This window comes from Mrakia frigida (assembly GCF_051309035.1).
Source record: "Mrakia frigida strain ATCC 22029 unplaced genomic scaffold BDY24scaffold_2, whole genome shotgun sequence".
Taxonomy (NCBI): Eukaryota; Fungi; Basidiomycota; class Tremellomycetes; order Cystofilobasidiales; family Mrakiaceae; genus Mrakia; species Mrakia frigida.
This window is the reverse complement of record NW_027481279.1, coordinates 1,100,963-1,120,424: the sequence shown is the minus strand read 5'-3', so window position 1 is coordinate 1,120,424 and position 19,462 is coordinate 1,100,963. Positions and strand designations below refer to the sequence as shown.

General features: G+C 53.5%; 4 protein-coding genes across 4 annotated transcripts; 2 read left to right on the top strand and 2 right to left on the bottom strand.

Annotated features, from left to right (window-relative positions):
- Positions 1-262: 262 nt before the first annotated feature.
- On the bottom strand, positions 263-6,833 carry BDY24DRAFT_411696 (serine/threonine-protein kinase; the record flags this gene model as incomplete). Its single annotated transcript, XM_076642961.1, has 28 exons — positions 263-533; positions 606-871; positions 944-1,055; positions 1,122-1,188; positions 1,272-1,342; positions 1,413-1,543; positions 1,606-1,620; positions 1,704-1,873; positions 1,947-2,160; positions 2,240-2,304; positions 2,380-2,522; positions 2,604-2,674; positions 2,758-2,892; positions 2,995-3,144; positions 3,266-3,366; positions 3,494-4,034; positions 4,121-4,353; positions 4,455-4,826; positions 4,931-5,324; positions 5,443-5,569; positions 5,677-5,728; positions 5,801-5,963; positions 6,047-6,131; positions 6,194-6,258; positions 6,330-6,359; positions 6,449-6,537; positions 6,638-6,683; positions 6,771-6,833. 28 exons carry the CDS (start codon positions 6,831-6,833, stop codon positions 263-265), a joined length of 4,242 nt encoding a protein of 1,413 aa, XP_076500901.1.
- A 305-nt stretch (positions 6,834-7,138) lies between these two features.
- BDY24DRAFT_438052 (Cupredoxin) lies at positions 7,139-10,445 on the bottom strand. The gene is made up of 15 exons (XM_076644329.1): positions 10,235-10,445; positions 10,081-10,160; positions 9,897-9,945; positions 9,680-9,813; positions 9,444-9,613; positions 9,252-9,322; positions 9,093-9,177; positions 8,951-9,022; positions 8,624-8,888; positions 8,276-8,543; positions 8,003-8,198; positions 7,780-7,934; positions 7,638-7,699; positions 7,516-7,551; positions 7,139-7,407 (listed from the first exon to the last, which is right to left on the bottom strand). The coding sequence occupies exons 1-15, from the start codon at positions 10,398-10,400 to the stop codon at positions 7,297-7,299; spliced, it is 1,920 nt and encodes a 639-aa protein (XP_076500900.1). The 5' UTR covers positions 10,401-10,445; the 3' UTR covers positions 7,139-7,296.
- A 1,320-nt stretch (positions 10,446-11,765) lies between these two features.
- ERB1 (ribosome biogenesis protein ERB1) lies at positions 11,766-15,133 on the top strand. The gene is made up of 8 exons (XM_076638606.1): positions 11,766-12,438; positions 12,562-12,710; positions 12,782-13,001; positions 13,096-13,754; positions 13,851-14,107; positions 14,227-14,351; positions 14,430-14,617; positions 14,741-15,133. Exons 1-8 carry the CDS (start codon positions 11,848-11,850, stop codon positions 15,003-15,005), a joined length of 2,454 nt encoding a protein of 817 aa, XP_076500899.1. The 5' UTR covers positions 11,766-11,847; the 3' UTR covers positions 15,006-15,133.
- A 391-nt stretch (positions 15,134-15,524) lies between these two features.
- On the top strand, positions 15,525-19,342 carry BDY24DRAFT_411693 (Cupredoxin; the record flags this gene model as incomplete). Its single annotated transcript, XM_076642960.1, has 18 exons — positions 15,525-15,556; positions 16,150-16,271; positions 16,391-16,470; positions 16,562-16,610; positions 16,734-16,867; positions 16,954-17,123; positions 17,208-17,278; positions 17,360-17,423; positions 17,500-17,568; positions 17,636-17,748; positions 17,825-17,973; positions 18,041-18,281; positions 18,367-18,416; positions 18,505-18,659; positions 18,730-18,890; positions 18,964-19,025; positions 19,103-19,138; positions 19,238-19,342. The coding sequence occupies 18 exons, from the start codon at positions 15,525-15,527 to the stop codon at positions 19,340-19,342; spliced, it is 1,863 nt and encodes a 620-aa protein (XP_076500898.1).
- Between the last annotated feature and the right edge of the window lie 120 nt (positions 19,343-19,462).

Genomic DNA, 19,462 nt, shown 5'->3' with positions numbered 1-19,462 from the left:
CCACGAAAGGGTAAATGACGAAAGAAGAAGTGTTTCTACCAAGGTGAGAGGGCCAATAAATGCAAAAGAGGGAATAAAGGAAGGAAAGGGTAGCAGCAGCGGCGAAAGTGAATCCAAACGAGGGGGTGAGAGCAAAAGCAGAGTGTATACGAGAGAGAACGAATAAAGAGAGAGAGATCGAGAGAGGAAGCAAGGTAAAGAAACTAGAAGGAGCGGAAGTGAAAGAGAAGTGCAAAGTAAAGAGATGAAAAACGAAGTTGATTCAGGGACGACGCGTCGACGTCGTTGGAAGACCGGAGACAGGAGGAGGACGCTGCGATACCACACCGTTGCTATCCTCGGTCCAGCGAATCTCAGAAAGCTGAGCTCGAGAGGGTTTCCGTTTGTGCGTGGGTGAAGCTTGGATTCCTGAGGGAGTTCGAGAGACGGGTGAGAGAGGGACGGTTGATTCCGAGGTGGTTCGTCGGATGGCTTTTCGGGGGAGGAGGATGGAGGGCTCTCGACGAGGAGGTGGTGGTGGTGGGAGAAGGGATCTGAAGAAAGTGGAGGAAAAAAAGCAGGTCAGCAACAAGCGAAGGAAGCGAAGGAAAAGTGACGCGACGAACGGCAAAATCTCCAACGCCAATCCCTGAACCAGGATCGCTCCATCTTGTCGACTGAGACGCTCGACGATCTCGAGGAGACCATGCTTCGCAGCGATAGCTGCTCGATCTGAATGATTCTCGGTGACGGTTCGAGTGATCTTGAGGAGGGAGAGGCGGACGTGAGGTTTCGAGAGTTTGTTGAGACGTTCGACGAGTCGACGGAAGAAGACCGGTTTCGAGAGAGCGAGGGCGATGCTCGGAGAGAGACGGATGATTTTGAGGAAGGGCTGAAGGTGAAGGAGGATCGACAAAAGTCAGCCTCGAATGAAGAACAAAGAGAGGAGAAGGGAGGGACGAACGTCTAGGATCTTCTCGAAAGCTGCTTTGGCACCGACGAAGCACTTGAGTAGTTGGGTTGCCGAATCCTCCTCCTTTAAGATGCGCTCGACTCGAGTGGTCTCCTCCGAAAGCCTGAAAGACGAAGAAAGAGTGAGCTCCTCGAGACGTGTTCGAACCCGATTCTCGTCAGGGACTCACCAAACGGAAACGGCTTCGAGAGCTTGACCTTGCCAGTATCCAGGCTCGCTGACGAGATCGAGGTAGACTGAAGACAAAGAACGACAACGTTAGTTCTTAGAGCTCGAGCAGGAGGGGACGGCTAAGACGAAGCGAGAAACGGTGACTCACTCGGAAGAACCTCCTCCTTCCAAAGCTGAGCACGAGTGTCCTTTCCAGCGTTGGCGAGGTCGAGAAGTATTCTGCAGAAGAACGGATCACGATGAGCTGAGCTCGCATAGGTCGAGATAGAAGAAGAGGGAAAGGACGCACGGAACGGCGAACTGCTTCAGCGGCGACGAGTCCTTGATGATCTTCTTGAGCAACGAAATAATTCCAGCAGATGCAGCCTCCTCCTGTCTCGACTTGTTGAGCCAGCAAAGCTTGTAGAGGGTTTGGAGAATCTGAGGGGGAGAGAGCCATCGGTCAGCGAACGAAACGAAGCGAGGAAGGGAGAGAGACGAACGTGATTCGAGATCTCCTGCAGGCGAAGAAGGGTAGAAAGCGAAGAAAGGTCAGTCCAGGCCGTGGTGAGAATGAAAAGGTAGCGTAGATCAAACGAACGGTGCTATGAGGTCCAGATATGTTCCGTCGAAGAAGATCTGTCACGACCTCGATTGCGTTGGCGTTTTGAAGAACCTCGAGTGTCGAAGGACTTGTCGAGAGATGGTAGACCGACTTGAGGAGCACGACGAGAAGAGCAGGCTCAAGAGAGTTGCAGGTGTTCAAGACTCCTGGAAGGAAGAAGAGAGGAGGATGGTCAGTCGAGTGTTCCCTCGTCGCGTCAGAAAGACGAAGGAAACTCACGACGAATGATCTTCCTGTTCGCCAAAGCCTCTCGGACTCGACTATCCTTCTGAGACGCTTGACAGAACATGAGGAAGACGGCTAGGATCTGGATCTTGGCTTCGGTGGCTCCTTCGTCCTTGTCGGAGGTGATGTTGAGAAGCGCGGCGGAGAGAGGGTCTTCGATTCCTTCTCGGATGAACATGCGACAGAATTCCTTACGAGGTGTGGGACCCTGAAAGCGGGAAGAAGTCGAGAATGTCAGGTCGTTTGGGGAGGAAGGAAGGAGCAAGAGGGGCGAGCCGAGAACGAACCTGAAGACGAAAAACGCTTCCAATTCCTCCGAGAGCAGCGACGACGAGATCTCGATTCTGGGAGTCTATAAGTCCAATATAAAAAAAGATTGGGTCAGCGAATATTCTCCAAGGTAAGGCAGGAGGAAGCATAGACTCACAGTCTGCATCCAACAACTCAACCAAAACCTTCAGTCCTCGACAACTGATGAACATCTGGAGCGTCTGAACCGACGACGAGCAAAGAGCCGAGATGAAGATAGCTGCTTCGAGTCGACACTCGTATGGGTACGCTTTCTCGGTGCTGAGAGCATCAAAAACAAAGTGAAGGTAGGATCAGTACTGAGCCGAGCTTGGGAAGAGCAGAAGAGGAAACAAGGCTCACAAAGAGATAACGATGGGAATCCCGCCGATGAGGCAGAAGGATTCAAGACAACTGACGTCTTGGATGTTGATCTGAGTGGGTGAGGTGAAGAAGCAAGAGCTGGTGAGAAAACGTCGGTTGGCGGAGAGAGGAAGGGAGAAGATTGCGAACTCACGATGTTGATGATCCTCAAAAGTCTCAAAGCAACCTTTGAGAGCGGTTTGACCTCCAGGACCTCCAGGACTGCGAGCATTCCATGGCAGGAGACGAAGTGAGCTTGCATCTCTGGGACTTCGGTGATGATGTTGAGCTGTCGAAGGCGAAAGGAGAAGTAACGACGGGGGTCAGCTCGACGCGACGACAGAGAGCAAAGACGAAAGTAAAATGCAATTTGAAGGGTTCAAAGTCTCACAATCGAGTCACAGACGTTCTCGAGATCGTAGGGCGGTGTATGAGGTTGGAGTTCGTCGACGAGAGTGGTGATGGTGGCGGACAAACGGGCGTGTTCTTCCCGAAGGAGGTTGATCTCGAGGTCGGCGTCGTCTTCGTAGGACTCTTCGATCTGTGGAACGAGAATAGGAGAATATGACGGAGATAGGGGGCTGGCATCAGCTCGAGCTCGCTACAAAAGAGCGGGTGGCGACGAAGGGGAAGGGGATGAAGAGAGAGGCGAGCGAACGAACCTCAGCAAACGGATCAACCTCATCATCGTTATCTCCCAACCAAGACCGATTCGAAAGCTTCGTGTTGAGTTGAAGCGTCGAAGACTCGCTAGCATTCTTGCCTGTGGCCGCAGGCCGATTCAAACAGAAAGGAAACGAAAAGTCAGAACGGCGCGTCTCCGAAACCGTCCCGACGCGGCCCAGCCCTTCTCTCTCTGAACGAAGACGAAAACGACTGCTCTGACTCACCATGACCTTGCCCCTTCCCAAACACATCCTCATAATCCTCCGCTCCCTCCGAGTACTTTCTCAGATCACTCTCCATCCTCCTCCCACCCTCACTCCCGTTTGTGTCCCCTCCTCCACCAGCCCCACCACTCGTCCTCCTCGTTCGATCACTCAGAAGGACTCTCTGTGACCCAGTCGGACTCCTCGTTCCGTCTACACCCAAGCCCAGTCCGAGACCCGTTGGTGAGTCACTTCGGTTTCGAGAGAGGCGAAGAGAGGAGAACTGGTGAGGTGGCAGAGGAAGAGTTGATGTTGCTGGGGAGGAGGGAGTCGTTGAAAAGGTTGGGTTGGGAGCTGGTGGAGGATGAGATGGACGGCGGGTGTGTTGCGAGGCTGATGTTGAGGAGGAATGAGGGAAGAGGAGAGGTTTCGGAGATGGGACAGGGTTGGAGGAGGAACGAGGTGGATTTTGAGATGGGAGTGGAGTAGACGGAGCTGTAGAGAAACCGAGAGACTTGATGTCGTTGGGATGGTAGAGGCCACGTCGGTTTGAGAGAGAAAGCTGGCACGGACGACGACGCGAGGAAGAGCGTCAGCATTTCGATGTCGTCGCTTCGAACGAGAGACGAAAGGAAGATCGGAACTTACCTGAGCAACCTTCTGATTCAAACCAATCTCATCCTCTCCATCAGCCATATCCGACCAGTCCTCGACCGAGTTCTTCCTCTTCTGGGACTCGAAGGCAGCAGCGACCGGAGGAAGAGGCGAGTTACTGAGTGAAGGACTCCTCGTCGGCATGATTGTCTTCTGGTTCTCGTGTTCCGGTTCGTCCTGAGGATCGTCGTCGTCGTCTGCTGGTTTCCCAGGGTCAAGATCACGAGCTACAAGCCGAGCCAAAAGAGACGAGAAGTCAGCGTTCCTTCGTCTTGTTCTTCCCTCGCATCGACTGAAGGAAAGGAGAGGAAAGAAAAGGCTAACTCACCACTGAGCTTCGTCAAACTTATACCATCTGCAAAATCGTCGTCCCAGTTATCACTAAACTCCTGACTCTCCTCCATCTTCCTCATCAACGCGACCTGATCCACGACGTTCGTCTTGCCTCCCAGTCCGATGGGAAGAGCGGCCGAAGCGATAGGACTGTTGGACTTGGTAGCTGCCGAAAGAGCTGCTGTGAGGGACGAAGAGGGTGTGATGAGGTTGAGACTGGGAACGATTCCGGCTCCGGGTGCTGAAGGGACGAGAGGAGGGAAGTGGGTGGGACCGTAGCCTGAGGAGGGACGACGGTTGGCTCCTCCGACGAGAGAGGAGGGGTCTCGGAGGGAGGAAGAGGAGGAGGAGGAAGCTACTGCTGCGTCTGGAGGGCGAACGAAGGACGGGAGGATCGGTTTGATCAGCTGAGGTAGAGTACAAGACGAGACGGGAGGTGGATCGCGTCGAGCGTCGACGTCGAGAGCTCACAAGTTGTCTTCTTCACCCTAGCATTCCACTCCTGAATATCCTGAATCCCCTCATCGTGACTCGGGAATCCCAAAGCACTCCCTTCTCCTCCACCTCCTCCTCCAGCCGGCCCACCTCTTCCTGATCCTCCCCCTCCTCCAGACCTCCCAGCCGACCCTCGAGTTCCACCACCTCCACTACTGCTCTCTCCGTTCCCACCACCACTTCCACTCCCAGAAGCCGCCGCTGCTCCGCGTTCCTCCCTCCTCCGAACCGACGTGTTGTTCGCGCTCTCCTTCGACTTGGCCATTTGACGCTGAGCTGCTACGATCCACGGATGTCGCATGAGTTTCTTGGCCGAGACTCGGAGGTTGGGATCTTTTTGGAAACAGGCGAGGAGAAAGTCTTTGACTTTCTGGAGGAGGAGGAAACAAAGGGGAGGAGAGAGGACGCGTCGGGCAGGAGTCAGCGAATTTCGAGCGAGGAATTAAAATTGTGCAGGGACAGGGAAGATGAGCGGGTCAATTGCTCACTTCGGAAGCTCCTGGAGGTATTGGAGGAGAATCGTCCTGGACGATTCGGAAGAGAGCTTGCATCGGAGTGAGGTCGTGATAGGGAGGTTTCCCTTCGAGGAGTTCAATGACAACGCAACCGACGCTCCTAAACGACACGAAACCAACCAGAACCAGTAAGATCAGCTTCAGGTCTACTCTTAAAGAGTCTCGAAGGTTGCAGCGAGGAGAGAAGACGAGAAACAGCGAACGAACCAGATATCCGACGCTGCCGACGCTCCCGTCTGCTCGATGACCTCCGGAGCCACTGAACCATCAAACCGAACGTGGGTTAGCACCTCTTCTGTCCAAACTACTCAAAGTAGACTCCTAAACTCACTCCAGTACGGACTCCCCACTACCGCCGAATCGTTCAAACTCTGAGTCGCGACTCCGAAGTCAGCGAGCTTGACCCGTCCGTCCTTGTTGGTGAGGATGTTGGCGCCTTTGATGTCTCGATGGATGACTCCTTGTTCGTGAAGATAGACGAGACCTTCCAGGACCTGGTCCGGATGAACGAAGATAGATGTGTGAGCTCGAACAAACGAAGGAGGGAGGGGAGAGGGAGGAGAGAGGTCGAGCTCACCTGAGAGATATAGACCGCTACCAAGTTCTCCGGGAACTTTCCGAATCGTTTACAGATGGCATGGAGGGATCCATTCTCACAGTATCTGTCGAGAAAGATCAAAGTCAGCTCGTCAAAGCAAAGCAAGAGGAGGAGAGACGGACTGACTCGAGAATGATGTACAAGAACTCCTTCGTCCTCACGTAGCCCGTATATTTCACGATGTTGGGATGCTGAAAAGAACCAGAACCTATAATCAGCACCCTCCCTCGACTCTCGACATCCTACCAGAACTCTCACTCACGCTCAGCTTCTGTAACAGCCCGATCTCTCCCTGAACGAAACCAAAAGGAAGGAAAGGTGAGCTTGAGCTTCGACCTTCCCGCTGTTCGCTCCGTCCTTCTCTCTCATTCAAAGACGTACCTCTACATCCTTGACCTCCGCTTGCGATAAACTCGTCAACTGAACTTGCTTGACAGCTACAGTCTCTCCATTCGTGAAGTTTAACGCTCCTGCCAGAATCAAAACGGAAACCGACCAGCCATCAGCTCTCTCGTTTCCCTTCCACTCCTCGTCGTTTCGCTGAAGGCCCTGAAGAGCCTGTTGACTCACGAAAGACTTGACCGGACGCTCCTTTACCTAGTAGATCACCGAGTTGCTGCAAGAAGGAAAGCGAAAGAGGTGAGCTCGAGGTCGTGATGGAAGGAAGGAGAGTTGGTTGACCTTCGAGTCGAACTGAACTCACGTAGTTGGGTAGAGCAGTCTCCTTGAACAGCTCCTTAGGCTCCTTCGGTTTCACAGAAGACATCGGAGAGAGTCCCTCTAGGGGAAATGCGAGGAAGAAGGGAGCAGCGAGTGGTGGTGGTGTGAGGAGAAGAAGAAGAGAGGAGGTCGCCGAGGGGAGTTCGATCGTCCTGCGCTCTCGCTTGACGACGGGTTGATTGATGAGCTTTTTGATCCGAATATTCTTGGAAGTTGTCAATAGAGGTATGTTTTCGATTCACGGTGAATGCTGAGTGCGTTCAGTTTTGTCGGAAAGGAGAAGGAAGAGCCGTCAAAGACGAGCGCGTCGCCGTACTCGCCTCTCCTTTCGTCGCCCCTTCCTCAGAACAGCACGAAAGCAGGTGCAAAAAGTCCTTGTAGATGAAATATATGTACATATTGGGAGCAACGAAGGTAGCCTGAGTACAGTGGAACGAGCGTGAAGTAGAAACGAGCGAAAGCAAAACGAGTGTCCATCTTCAGCACTTAAAAAACAAACAATGCGACCTCTACGGCGGGCACTCGGCAAGATCACTGAGAGAAGAGTTGAAGCTCCTCCCACTGTACTCTTCGGCGTACTGAAGGTAGCGATCGGGGATGGGAGGTAGGTTGTTCATCGACTAGAGCGGCGAACGACAGAAGAAAGAGTCAGTTCTGGAGAGTGAAGAATTGAAGAGGATCGATATGGGAATGAAAGAGGGGAGTTGATAAGTGAAGAGAAAGCTCACCTCGAGAAGAACAACAGTCATCCCAGCCGAAAGATGCTGAACAAACGAAAAAAACAAAGACGCGTCGAGCGAGAGTCAGCCCGAGTAGTTTACTTTGGGAGTTGAAGCGAGGACAAACTCACGAGAGAGATGTGGCAATGAATGAAGGTAGGCGAAGGATCGTTGGAGACGAATCGAACAACGGCTGCGTGGGAAGAAGGCAAGACCGAGACAGAATCAGCAACGCGTCCCATTCGTTGAAACAAAACGAGACTTCGAACGCACTCCAAGCCGCCTCCCCACTCAGCGTGTTGAAGTTATCTCTGAACGGTGGATCCACGAAATTGAAGAAATCCGGAACCGCTACAGCAGCCTCAGCAACCGACGTCCAGTTGAAGCTTCCCGTTCCCTGTCCGACGATCCATCCCTTGACTCCATGCCTGCGAGAGCGAAGAGAGAACGCCTCCGTCAACTCCAAGCGGATGTACAGAATACTTTACGAACTCACTTGTGAACAGGATGTGAGGGCTGTCCCGCCTCGACAGTCATCACCAAATCCACCACGTCGTTGGACTCGTACGCAAAGGAGAGGTTGCTACCGACGGGAGTGGAAGGATCGAAGAGGATAGGAGTGTCGAGAGTCTTCCAAGGTTGACGGTTCATCACCCAGACGGTAGCCGATTGGAGAGAGAGGTCGAGTTGGACTGCAGCGGGAAGAAGCAAGAAGGGGATCGATGAGCGACGCGTCTCGAAAAGGCGAAGGAAGAGGCGTTGAACTCACTGGTGACGTTGGCTTCCCCAAGAGGAGGAGGGTTCGAAGGGTAAGGAGGATGGTATGAAGCGTTGAAGAGAGTGTAGTTGGAAGGGTCGAGAGGTTCTCCTCCGTAGGCGATGCTGGCGAGGGAGGAAGCTGTTGCAGTGGGAGGGGAAACGGTGCTGTTGGTTTTGGTCCCCCGGTGCTTCTTGTGATCTCGTTTCGGCGTAGTGGGTTCGTAGGAGAGAAGAGCATATCCGGTGAGGACTTGAGGGAGAACGTTGGCTGCGGCTCTCTGTTCGAAAGAAGAGAGAAGAAGTGAGATCAGCGACGCCGGAGGATGAGAAACAGCGGGAAAAGTCAGAGGGGACGAACGATGTTGTAACTCGACCCAGCAGCCTTATCGAGCTTGACGAAGACGGCGTATCTCTCTCCCATGGCGATATCGATTCCATCGACCCGAACCGGGGTGATGTAGGATCCGTCAACGGCGACAACCCACATCGGATGTTCATCGATGGAAATGATGACGTTCCAGTTGCTTCCTCCGTTGAGGAGTTGGAGAGCCACCCACTCAGACTTCGAATCGACGACAACGTTCTCGAGAGGAGTGACGGAGGTCGTGTTGCAGTTGTAGAACCTGAGGCGGGGAAAGAACGACGCGTCAGTCTTCGAAGTCGAGGAGGGGAAAGATGAACTCACGTCTCTGGATCGACTAGATCAGGTTCAACTGCAGGAGAAGTGTAGATGGCTGTGTTGAAGGGACTCGCACATCTGTGAAGTTGTTGGGGAAAGTGGAGTCAGAGGTGACTCGAAGAGGAAAAGAGGAGAAGCTGAGGCTCACCCTTGCCTCGTCAGATTCCCACCAACGTTACGAGGAGGTGCGTTGTAAGAGTCTAAGACATCGTCGGAGGGGCAGACTTGTTGACCTGGCGTCGAGAAAAAGAAGAGAAGACGGAAAGATCAGCAAGCGTCTTCGACAAGAAGAGATTAAACGACGAACCTTTCCCGTTGATAAGGATTGACTGCATGCACAGAGGCTCGATCTTGGTCTCGTTCCAGCGGGTCATGATCCTAGAGCAGATCAAACAGAAGTTTCTTGGTCAATAAACCTCAAGACGATGCAACGAAGACGGACCTGAGTCCGGAGGCTCGACGCGTCTCGAAGAATTTGAGCGAGGAAAAACCAACTCACCTATCAGAAGGAACGTGCGACCAATCGTGAATCATCAAGTTTCTACTATCTTTCTCAGCTCGAAGAAGCTGCTCCTCCGAAGCTCCTGGGATGAGAGCGAACGGATTGGGTCGGCCAGGTCGAGGTCGAATCAAGATCGATCCTCGCAATCCGTCGGAGAGGAGACCTCGCTGAAAAAACGAGTCGAGTAGTCAGTGACCCTTCTTCGGTGATTTGAGGGGGGAAGTTGCGCTCACATCATGATCGTGGTACCAGTAAAAACCGCTCTGCGTCGCCTTCCAGATGTAGACGAAGGAGGATCCGGTTCGGATGGGGAACTGGGTGACTCCTGCTACTCCGTCACTCCAAGGGGTTCCATGCTGCTCGATGCCTGGAGGGGAAGGGGTTGGGAAAAGTCAGCCAGGGAGAGAAAGCTCGAGATCGAGGAGAGGAAAGGAGAGGGAAGGTACGAACCGTGCCAGTGGATCGCGATATCCTCTCCAGCTTCGTTGTTGACGATGATCTGAGAGATGAAGATGAATGAAAAGAGGTTTTGTGTCGGCGTCGCTGAGACAGGGAGTTCGAGGAGAGAGGAGAAGAAGAAGGGTCGAAGAAGAAGAGCCGACGACGCGTCCAAGATTTGCGAAAGAAGACGAACCTCAATCCAATCCCCCTCGTCCAGGATAAGATCCGGACCAGGCGAAGTTCCGTTGACCAGGATGGCCGACCTGTTGAAGCCTTGAGGAAGGGAGACGAGTGAAGGAGAGTCAGCTCGTCGATCTCTCTTCCCGCCCTCCTGCCTACGAACTCACCATCAGGCGCAATGAACCCCGAAGTCACATCGAACGTCACCCTCCTGGTAACGTTGGTAGAGTAGCTGTAAATCGTTCCAGTTCCAGATTTGGTGACGTTGGTTTGAGCGAAGGCGAAGCTGAGGAGGAGGAAAAGAAAGGGGAGGAAGAAGAGCGAGATGGCCATGTTTCAGCCGCTCGAAGAGTAAGGAATTAGGTGTCGATGATGGTTGAAAGGAAAAGCAGAAAGCACTCACGAAAACCCTTTCGCGGGTGAAGAAAAGAGGGACGGGAGCAGAGCGAAGCGTTGGATCTGATGCAAGAAGGACGACCTTCTGGAAGATGGACGGCGATCCTTCGGGTTCCAAACCAAATCAAGTATGGTGAGTCGCGTCCTTCGAGCTTCCTACTGGTGATGAAGACCTAGAAGAGGAAAGGAGAGCAAGACAAAGGGAGCGACGACGAGGAAGACGAGTGAGGAGAGGTTGGTCGCGTCGCGTCGCAGGATCGCATGCGTTCAAGGCTACTGTTCCAGGAGATTCGGAGAGGATCCAGAATCCTAGAGTGATCAAGATAGAGAGATCAGCGATGGATCTGCACTTCGAGGGAGGCACTGTGAAGAGGGAAGGTGCACGCGCGTTCGGAGGGGTGAGAGGAAGGGCCAGTCTTGCTGTTGACCTCGAGAAAGTGCGACGATCTTGAGCCTTGAGCGAAGCTGGAGATAGCGTGAGATAGTGTTGAGTCGATGAGGCCAATAGACGAGGAGGGGGAGGGAACCAGAGTCGAAGGAGAGGAAGAAGCTGGCCGTTCCCTTCTCGTCGATGGTCACCCTCGAAAGCGACCTAAGGGAGAGGCGATGCAAGAGAAAGCAAGCACGTCCCTTTGACTATAGCTCTCTTGATTGGTCCGAGAATTGTATTGGGGGTGTGTGAAGCGAGAAGGAAAGTCTTCTGAAATGCAAAGGAAAAAGAGAGGGAGGAAGGGAGGAGAAGTGAAGATGGAAAGGAAATCGAGGTCAGCATCGGACGGCTCGATATGTTCGATAGCGGAAAACTGCAGAGCGAATCGAAAAGAGTCAAGTTGTATGTTCAAAGGTTGACGGGACCTTTGACGAGTCTTTCTTCCCCTGGCAGAGAGGTAGAGAGAACGAAGCTCTCCCATGTTGAGCTCGCTCGTTCTCTCCTTCCCCTCTTTACTTCCTTCTCCACTGTTCCGTGCTCTAGAGTAGCGCCCCTCTAAACCTAACAGTGTATACGCTATTTTTAATAGCTCGCATCCATATCAGCCCTTGAAAGGCTACTCTTTGACCACCCTCGTAGAGGAAAAGGGAGAGGAGGAAACGAACGAGCTCACCTTCCTTCCTCCCTTCACTTCCGTCTCCTCCTCTTTTGCTTTCTCTCCACTCCTTCGTCCAATTCTCCTTCTCACCGCATCCTTAAGTTCGTCGAAGAGATCACGATTACCAAAATCAGTGTAGCAGTGAAAATTGATTGTCGTCGTTTGAAGGTGGGGAGGGCTGTGCCTCTGACTTCGAAATTTGGAGACTCTCAACCCCCAACCTCACCCTCACCCTTCTCCCTCTCCCTCTCCCTCCCTTCTTCCTTTCCCGCCTCTCCCCTTCTCCCTCTTCGACTATGGCTCCTCTCGCCCAGTCCTCCAGGAAGCGTAAAACGGCCGAGCCCGAAGCTTCCACCTCGACCAGCAAACCTCTTCTTCCCGACAACCTCAGCCTCGGAGGAGACGAGGAGGATGGAGAGGAGCACACAGACGACGAAGCCGTTATGGACGACGAGGAGGAACCCTTCCCTGAACTCGATCTCGGAAGTTCGGACGAGGAGGACGATGGAGATTTCGCCGATGCTGAGGGAGGAGACGACGAGGAGGAGGATCAGCTCGAAGGAGACGACTCGGACGACGACGAGGATGGATACAACTCTTCAGACATTGAAGCTCTCGAGAACGACGATGGAACCTCCCCACCTCCTTCCCTCACCCACTCTCGCTCAACCGGATTCTCCCGCTCCTCTCGATCTCGTTCCAAATCCCCTATATCCCACTTCATCGCCGAGAACACCTCCAAACCCGACGAGCGAGACCCCTCCATCATCCTCCGACCTGAAGACGAACGAGCTGGAGTTTGGACAGTCAGTCAGCTCACCGGACGACCCAAGAGGGTCTACCCCGATATCGAGGCTGGTTACGGTAGTGAGAGTAGTACAGAGGACGTAAGTTTCAGTTCTTCCTTCCCCCCCTCCTTCCTTCCGCGAGCTCGAAGCTCAAATTCTGAAGAGCTCACCTTTTCTTTTCCTTCCTTCCCTTCTCCTTCCCTCCCCGATCTTTCCTCTTAGGCCCCCAACCGAGTCGGAGACATCCCTTCGCACTGGTACGACGACCTTCCTCACATCGGATACGACGAGAACGGAAAGAAGGTTATGCGACCTGCTCAGGGAGACGAGCTCGACAGGTTCTTGTCGACAGTCGAAGATCCCGACTCTTGGTGAGTACTCAGCTCCTCCTCGATCTCCACGGATCTCAGCTGATCATCTATACTCTCTCTTCAATTCGTAGGACCTCCGTTCCCGACAAGCTCCTCCACCAGAACACTGCCCTCACCGACGCCGAGCTCGACATCATTCGACGACTTCAGAACGCCGAGAACCCAGACGAGAACTACGATCCTTACGCTCCTACGGTCGAGTGGTACACCAGTCACGAGGAGGTCATGCCGTTGAGTGGTCGAGCAGAGCCCAAGGCGAGGTTCGTCGCGTCCAAGTGGGAGCACAAGAAGGTGAGATTCGAATTCTCTTTCCTTCGCGTCTCGTCGTTCCTCCTCCTCTTCTCGAGAGACCACGAGCTGATCATCATCGTCTCTTCGTTCTCAGGTCATGAAAATCGTCCGAGCCATCCGTCAAGGTCGAATCGTCCCCAACAAACCAGCAGCCACCAAACCTCAGTTCTACGCCCTCTGGTCCAACGACGATCAAGAACGAGCTCCCCACGCCATGCACATGCCCGCTCCTGCTCCTCGACTCCCCGACGACTCGGAATCCTACAACCCTCCCGCCGAACACCTCCTCGATCCGGACGAGCAGCAGGTCTGGGAGGAAACCGAGAAGGGAGACAGGAAGAAGGACTTCATGCCCCAGAAGTTCGCTTCCCTCCGAGCGGTGCCTCAGTACAAGGAGTTCGTGCAGGAGAGGTTCGAGAGGTGCTTGGATCTTTACCTCGCCCCGAGGATGAGGAAGACGAGACTCAACATCGATCCGGAGAGTCTGGTGCCCAAGATGCCCAGTCCGAAGGAGTTGAGACCCTTCCCGACGATGAGCGCGTTGAAGTACGTTCATCCGGGACACGCGAGGGTGAGATGCATCAGCGTCGACCCTTCGGGGAACTGGTTGGTGACGGGAGCAGAGGATGGAGTGGTCAGGGTTTGGGAGTTGTCGATTGGAAGGTTGGCTTGGAAGTCCGAGTTGGGGAAGGGACCCGTCTTCAGTGTCGAGTGGTGTCCCGACAAGGACGTTTCGCTCTTTGCTGCTACCCTGTGAGTCCTTCTTTCCTCTCTGTGTTTATCCTCTTCGAGGTTTCAAACCCGAAACTGACTTCGTTCTCATCCCTCGTCGCTCTCTCTTCCTTCCAGCGAGAACAAGGTCGTCCTCGTTGCTCCTCTCCCTCTCCTCAATCCTCACCTCGCCCTCTCCACCACCACCGCCGCCCTCAAAGCCGTCACCGGAGCCTCTACCTCGGAACCTACCAAGCCTTCGGACGTTCGATGGGCTCGAGGAACCGATTCGGAGAGGAACCGTGGAATTCTCGTCATCATCGACGTCCCTGGAACTCCTACTCAGATTACCTTCCACCGAAAGGGAGATTACTTCTCGACCGTTGCGACGAACGGTGAGCTCCCATTCATGCTTTGACGCATCATGAAGAAGGCCTTCGAGGCTCTCACTCGACGAAGCGACGAAACTGACGCGTCTCCTTTCTTCCCTCTCGCTTCGTTCCTTCTTCCTCAGGTGCCAACAAGTCGGTCCTGATCCACCAGCTCTCCAAGCACATGACCCAATCGCCTTTCAAGAAGACCAAGGGACTCGTCCAGAAGGTCGCTTTCCACCCTTCCAAACCCCACTTCTTCGTCGTCGTGAGTCTCCCCTTCCTCCCCTCTTTCTCTCTTTCTCGACGCGTGACGCTGACTTCTCCTTCGACGCGTCTTTCTCAGACTCAACGATACGTCAAGCTCTACGATCTCGCTGCCCAAGCTCTCATCAAGACCCTTCAGCCTGGACTCAAGTGGCTCTCGTCGATCGACATTCATCCCATGGGAGACAACTTGATCGTCGGATCGTACGACAAGAAGCTCTGTTGGTTCGATTTGGACCTTTCTGCTAAGCCTTACAAGACTCTTCGGTTTGTCTCATATTCCTTCCTTCTCCCTCAGCTCTTTCTCGAGCTGTTTTTCGAGCTCTCCCTTTCCTCCTCGTTCGACGCGTCGACTGACCTCCTTCTCCCTCCCTCTCCTTCCTCTCTCAGATACCAAGCCAAAGCCATCCGAGCAGTCCACTACCATCGCTCCTACCCTCTCTTCGCCTCCTGCTCCGACGACGGAACCATCAACATCTTCCACGGAACCGTCTACTCGGATCTCATGCAGAACCCTCTCATCGTCCCCCTCAAGGTCCTCCGAGGCCACGGAGTCAAGAGTCAGCTTGGAGTCATGGATATCAAGTGGCATCCTACCTTGCCTTGGTTGGTCAGTGCGGGAGCGGATGGAGAGGCGAGGTTGTGGTGCCCTTAGATGGTTTGGAGAGGAGAGGAGGGAGTCGGTTTGGTTTTGTTTTTTTGCGTTTGGTTTTTGGTTGAGATGTGTAGGAGTGAGTGGGGAGTTTTTCGGTTCGATTTGCATGGATCACTTTTCTCGTTTGATCTCTGGGTCGACCTTGCTCCCCTGGGAGTGAGAGAGAGAGAGAAAGGGAAGAAATCTGGGGCGAGGAGAAGGGAGGGAAGGGAAGGGCGAGCTCAACTTCGCCTCCTTCTTCCTTTCGATGATGGGACTCCTCTCGACCAACGAGATGATTGGAATTATCCACAGAAAACTTCTCATCGACAACATCTCTCCAACCTCTCTTAAAATTTACTTACTCAGATTTGAGTCCGCACCAGGCCAGCGACTGAGATCGAAAGAGGCGAGCTCGTTTCGAGTTGACTTCAAACGATCACAGGGACAGGACTTCTCTTTTCTTCTTCCATCCTCTCCCAAAACGACTCGTCCTCCCTCTTCCCAGCGTCTCGGGAGAAGCAGACAGCCGGATACTGCATGTCAACAGCCTTCAGGAGCGTCTCCCGACTGTTCGAGAGCCGAGGAAGGAGTCGTTGTCCTTTCACGCCCTTTCACATCTTCCTTCCTCAAACACCCCTCTATGCATTTGGCTGACACTCATCTTCGACGGGTCTTGACTCTGTATAGCTTTCGATTGCCTCTGAGGTAGCGTCCCCCAGAGATGGAACGAAGAGACGAGCTGGCTGATCTCTTCTGAGCTTTGAAGGAGATGTTGAGCTTCGACCTCCTCCTCCTCCTCCTTCTTTCCCTCGAGCTCGACACTTTGCATCCGTTTGCTTCCCTCAGCCCACCACACATTGCTTCGGCCCGGCACGTCATGCTGATCTCGGCATCCAGAGGATCGACAAGGCTTTCCAAGCTTTCAGCAGCGAAAGAAATGTGATTCTCAGGATCGCAAGCAACATCAACGCCTCCAGCCCACAAGTCGTTCGCCTCTACCCCCTCTCTCCTCCGTGAAAACCTATAAAGGGCAACATCTAGTGAGTCTTTTCTGCTCCCAACAACCACCTTCATTCTTTCCCAGCAGAGCAACTGAAGCCATGCTCTCGTCCTCCTCCTCCTCCCTCTCAGCCTCGCTCCTCTTCCTCCTCTCCCTCTTCAGCCTCGCCTCTGCTTGGGTCGACCCTACGCCTTACTGCAACGACGGAAGCGTTTACGACTACTCCACTAACGTTACGAGGAAGTACGTCTTTGATGTGACCTCTGGATTTATCGCTCCTGACGGTGAGTCTTTCTTCGTTCGACTTCAAGAGAGAGAGACAGAGAGGCGGGCAAGGAGGAGATGGAATGAGCTGACTTTTTTCGTCCTTCTTCCCTTTTTTCTTCGAATTTAAATCTTCAAGGTTTCAGCAAGCAGTCTCTCCTCATCAACGGAATCTCTCCTGGCCCTGACATTACCGCCGACGAAGGAGACTGGGTTGAGGTTCGTGTTTTCTTCGTCGAGTCTCTGTCTCCCTCCCCCTCGAACGAGCTCACCTTTCGATCTCGGCGACGCTGCTCCTTTCCTGTTTCAGATCACTGTAAACAACGAATCCGACAAGGAAATCACGATTCACTACCACGGTATCTTATCCTTTCCTTCTCGAGTTTGACGCGTCGACGCCGCTCTCTCTCTCCTTTCTTCGTCCCGAGCACGTCTTCCCCAGCCGCGCCAACTGACCCTCAACTTTCTTTTATCACTTCCAGGAATTGAACAGCACGGCACCCCTTGGAGCGATGGAGTTCCTGGCGTCACTCAGTTTCCGATCCGATCTTCTTCTTCGTTCGTTTACTTGTGGAAGGCTACTCAGCAGGGATTTTATTGGTATCATGCCCACAACGTAAGAACTATCTCTTCCTCTTAAAGACACTCAGACGAGGACGAAGGCTGACATTTTTTCCGGCGCTTTCTTCTCTTCTCGAATAGCGAGGACTTCTCGGCGACGGACTTCGAGGCAAGATCTACATCCACCCCCGGCCCTACCGACCCAACCCTTTCGGTCTCATCGCTGGTGCTTCGGTCGAGCAGCTCGTGAAAGCCGAGAGGGAAAGCTACAAGCTTCAGCTCGCTGATTGGTCTCATCTTCCTTCGGAAGAGTGAGTTCGAGACGCGTCGCTCTGCCTCTCCTCGTGAATCGACTCCAACTCTGGCTGATAGACACTCTCCTTTTGCTTGTTCAGACTCCTCGTCAGCTGGAACGACACTCTTATTTCGCCACTCTGCGTGCAGTCGATCCTCGTCAACGGTAAAGGTAAGCTGGTCGCGTCGCTTCTCTCTTCTCCTTTCAAGCTCCGATTCTGACTCTCTTACGACGTCCTTTCTTCAAATCCAGGTCAGCAGATCTGTCCTAGTGAGGAGACTCTTCTCGCCGCTGGTACCAATCTCACGGCTCAGGGGTCGGTCGCTTTTCTTTCCCTCCCCTTCTCGAGCAAGCTCTGACTCGACGGTTTCGCTTCCGTTTCGTTTTTACAGATGCCCATCTCCTTTCAGCGGCTTCCTGGCCGTCAACGGATCTCGTCCCGAGCTGCTTCATCCTGAAATGTCAGTGAATGGCCTCGTTCCTTTTCCCAGTCGGCGACCGCTGACGCGACGTTTTCCTTTCCTCCAGCTTCTTCAACTGCCAAAACTCCTCGACTCCTCTCGAAAACATCGTCGTCGATCCTGAGGATGGGTGGGTCTCTCTTCAGCTCAACAACGGAGGATCGGAATGGGAGCTCTTCTGTGAGCATAGGGAACATTCACGTTTCTGTCGCGTTCGAGATTCGAGCTGACTCCATCCCTTCGCTTTCTTTAAAAGTCACCATCGACGAGCACGAGTTCATCGTCTATGCGGCAGATGGAGCATACATCGAACCAGTCACCGTCAACGGACTCCTTCTCGCCATGGGAGAGAGATATGCCATCTTCGTCAAGCTCGACAAGGCTGTCGGGTCGAGTTACAACATCGTTCGTCCTTCTTTCTTCTCCTCTTCACATCTCAGCGCTGACCTCTTTCTCTCATTTTTCGAAACAGAGAGTCGCTGGTCTGGGACCTCAAACTATCTCGGGATACGCTCTCTTCTCCTACGAATCCCTTTCCAACGAGCCCACCAAAACCTCGAGCTCCCCGGCGCCAACTTCGACGGTCTCTTCCATCGCGAGCATCTCGTACGCTGGAGCACCCCTCAACGCTACCACCTTCGTCACCTTCAATGCTACCTACCACCCTCCTTACCCTGCCAATCCTCCTCCTCTCGGACCAGCGGACGTGACTCGTGAGTTTCATTCTTCGACGCGTCTCGAATTTGTTGTCTCTCGACGAGGCTGACGAGCCGTCCCTTCTTCTTCTTCGAATTGTAGTTCGACTCGATCTTGGTCCTCAGGGACCTACCGTCTGGGTCCTCAACAAGGTATCTCTAATCCTCGAGCCTTTCTTTCTTTCCGACGCGTCGAGCTCACTACCGTTCCCTTTCCCCCCCTCTTTTCCTTCTCAACCAGGAACCCTTCCAACTCTGGAGAGAAGTCGAAGCTCCCGTCCTTTTCGATCCTTCTCTCTCGCTTGGAGCCAACCTCGCCCTTCCCTACCGAGCTGGAGACGTCGTTGATCTCATCTTGGCCGCTCCTCCTGGAAATCCCTCTCATCCGATTCACAAGTGAGTAAGATCAGCTATTTTATCTTCCAACCGACGCAGACTTTTCTCTTTCTCGTCTCCTCTTTCGAAGGCACGGAGTCAAAGGCTGGCACGTCGGAAGTGGATCAGGGCCTTTCAATTGGACGTCGACGACCGAAGCAGCAGCTGCCGTCCCAGGATCCTTCAACTTTGTCAACCCTCCTTTCAGAGACACCTTCCCGACTCCTGCTGCGTTCCAAACTGCTTCATGGGGTGAGTTCTTCGCTCTTTTGTCCACTCGAACCCGACGCGTTGGCTGACTCCGTCTCTTCCCTTTCTTCTTCAGCCGTCGTTCGCTTCCTCTCTAACGATCCCGCGCCCGTGTTCATTCACTGCCACATCTCTCTTGTGAGTATCTATTCTTCTCTCCCGCCCCTGCAAAGCTGGATCTGACTTCCTCTTAACGCCGTCTTCGATCGATCCAGCATCTCTCGGCGGGAATGGCCCTCGTTCTTCTCGAAGTGAGTTCCTGTCTCTTCACTTTTAGAACGACCTGCTCCTCTTCCTGCGAAGTGAGCCATTGACGACGTCGCCTTTCGTTTCTTCTTTTCTCGTCACAGTCCATCGACCGACTCCCTCCCATCCCGACTCAGTACCTCCAATTCGCTGAGGAGTACAGCGGCCAGGTCTTCACCTCCTCTAGCAACATCAGCACCATTTCGTAGCTTTGATCTGCCCCAACATCCGAACCGCAAACACTCTACTCGTCTTTCTTTCCTTTGTGCTTCCTTCCTTGCCTTTCGTTCCTTTGCGACGCGTCTCTCTCTTAGCCTTCTCTCCTTCGC

What these genes read in the sequence shown, in the direction of transcription:
- BDY24DRAFT_438052 (XM_076644329.1), bottom strand. Translation starts at nt 10,400, where the DNA reads ATGGCCATCTCGCTCTTCTTCCTCCCCTTTCTTTTCCTCCTCCTCAGC. An exon ending in GGGGTTCATTGCGCCTGATG is followed by an intron (nt 10,161 to 10,234) that starts GTGAGTTCGTAG and finishes CCCTTCCTCAAG; the next exon opens with GCTTCAACAGGTCGGCCATC. An exon ending in GGGAATCTGACGAGGCAAGG is followed by an intron (nt 9,023 to 9,092) that starts GTGAGCCTCAGC and finishes ACAACTTCACAG; the next exon opens with ATGTGCGAGTCCCTTCAACA.
- ERB1 (XM_076638606.1), top strand. Translation starts at nt 11,848, where the DNA reads ATGGCTCCTCTCGCCCAGTCCTCCAGGAAGCGTAAAACGGCCGAGCCC. An exon ending in GTCGAAGATCCCGACTCTTG is followed by an intron (nt 12,711 to 12,781) that starts GTGAGTACTCAG and finishes TTCAATTCGTAG; the next exon opens with GACCTCCGTTCCCGACAAGC. An exon ending in AACCCCACTTCTTCGTCGTC is followed by an intron (nt 14,352 to 14,429) that starts GTGAGTCTCCCC and finishes CGTCTTTCTCAG; the next exon opens with ACTCAACGATACGTCAAGCT.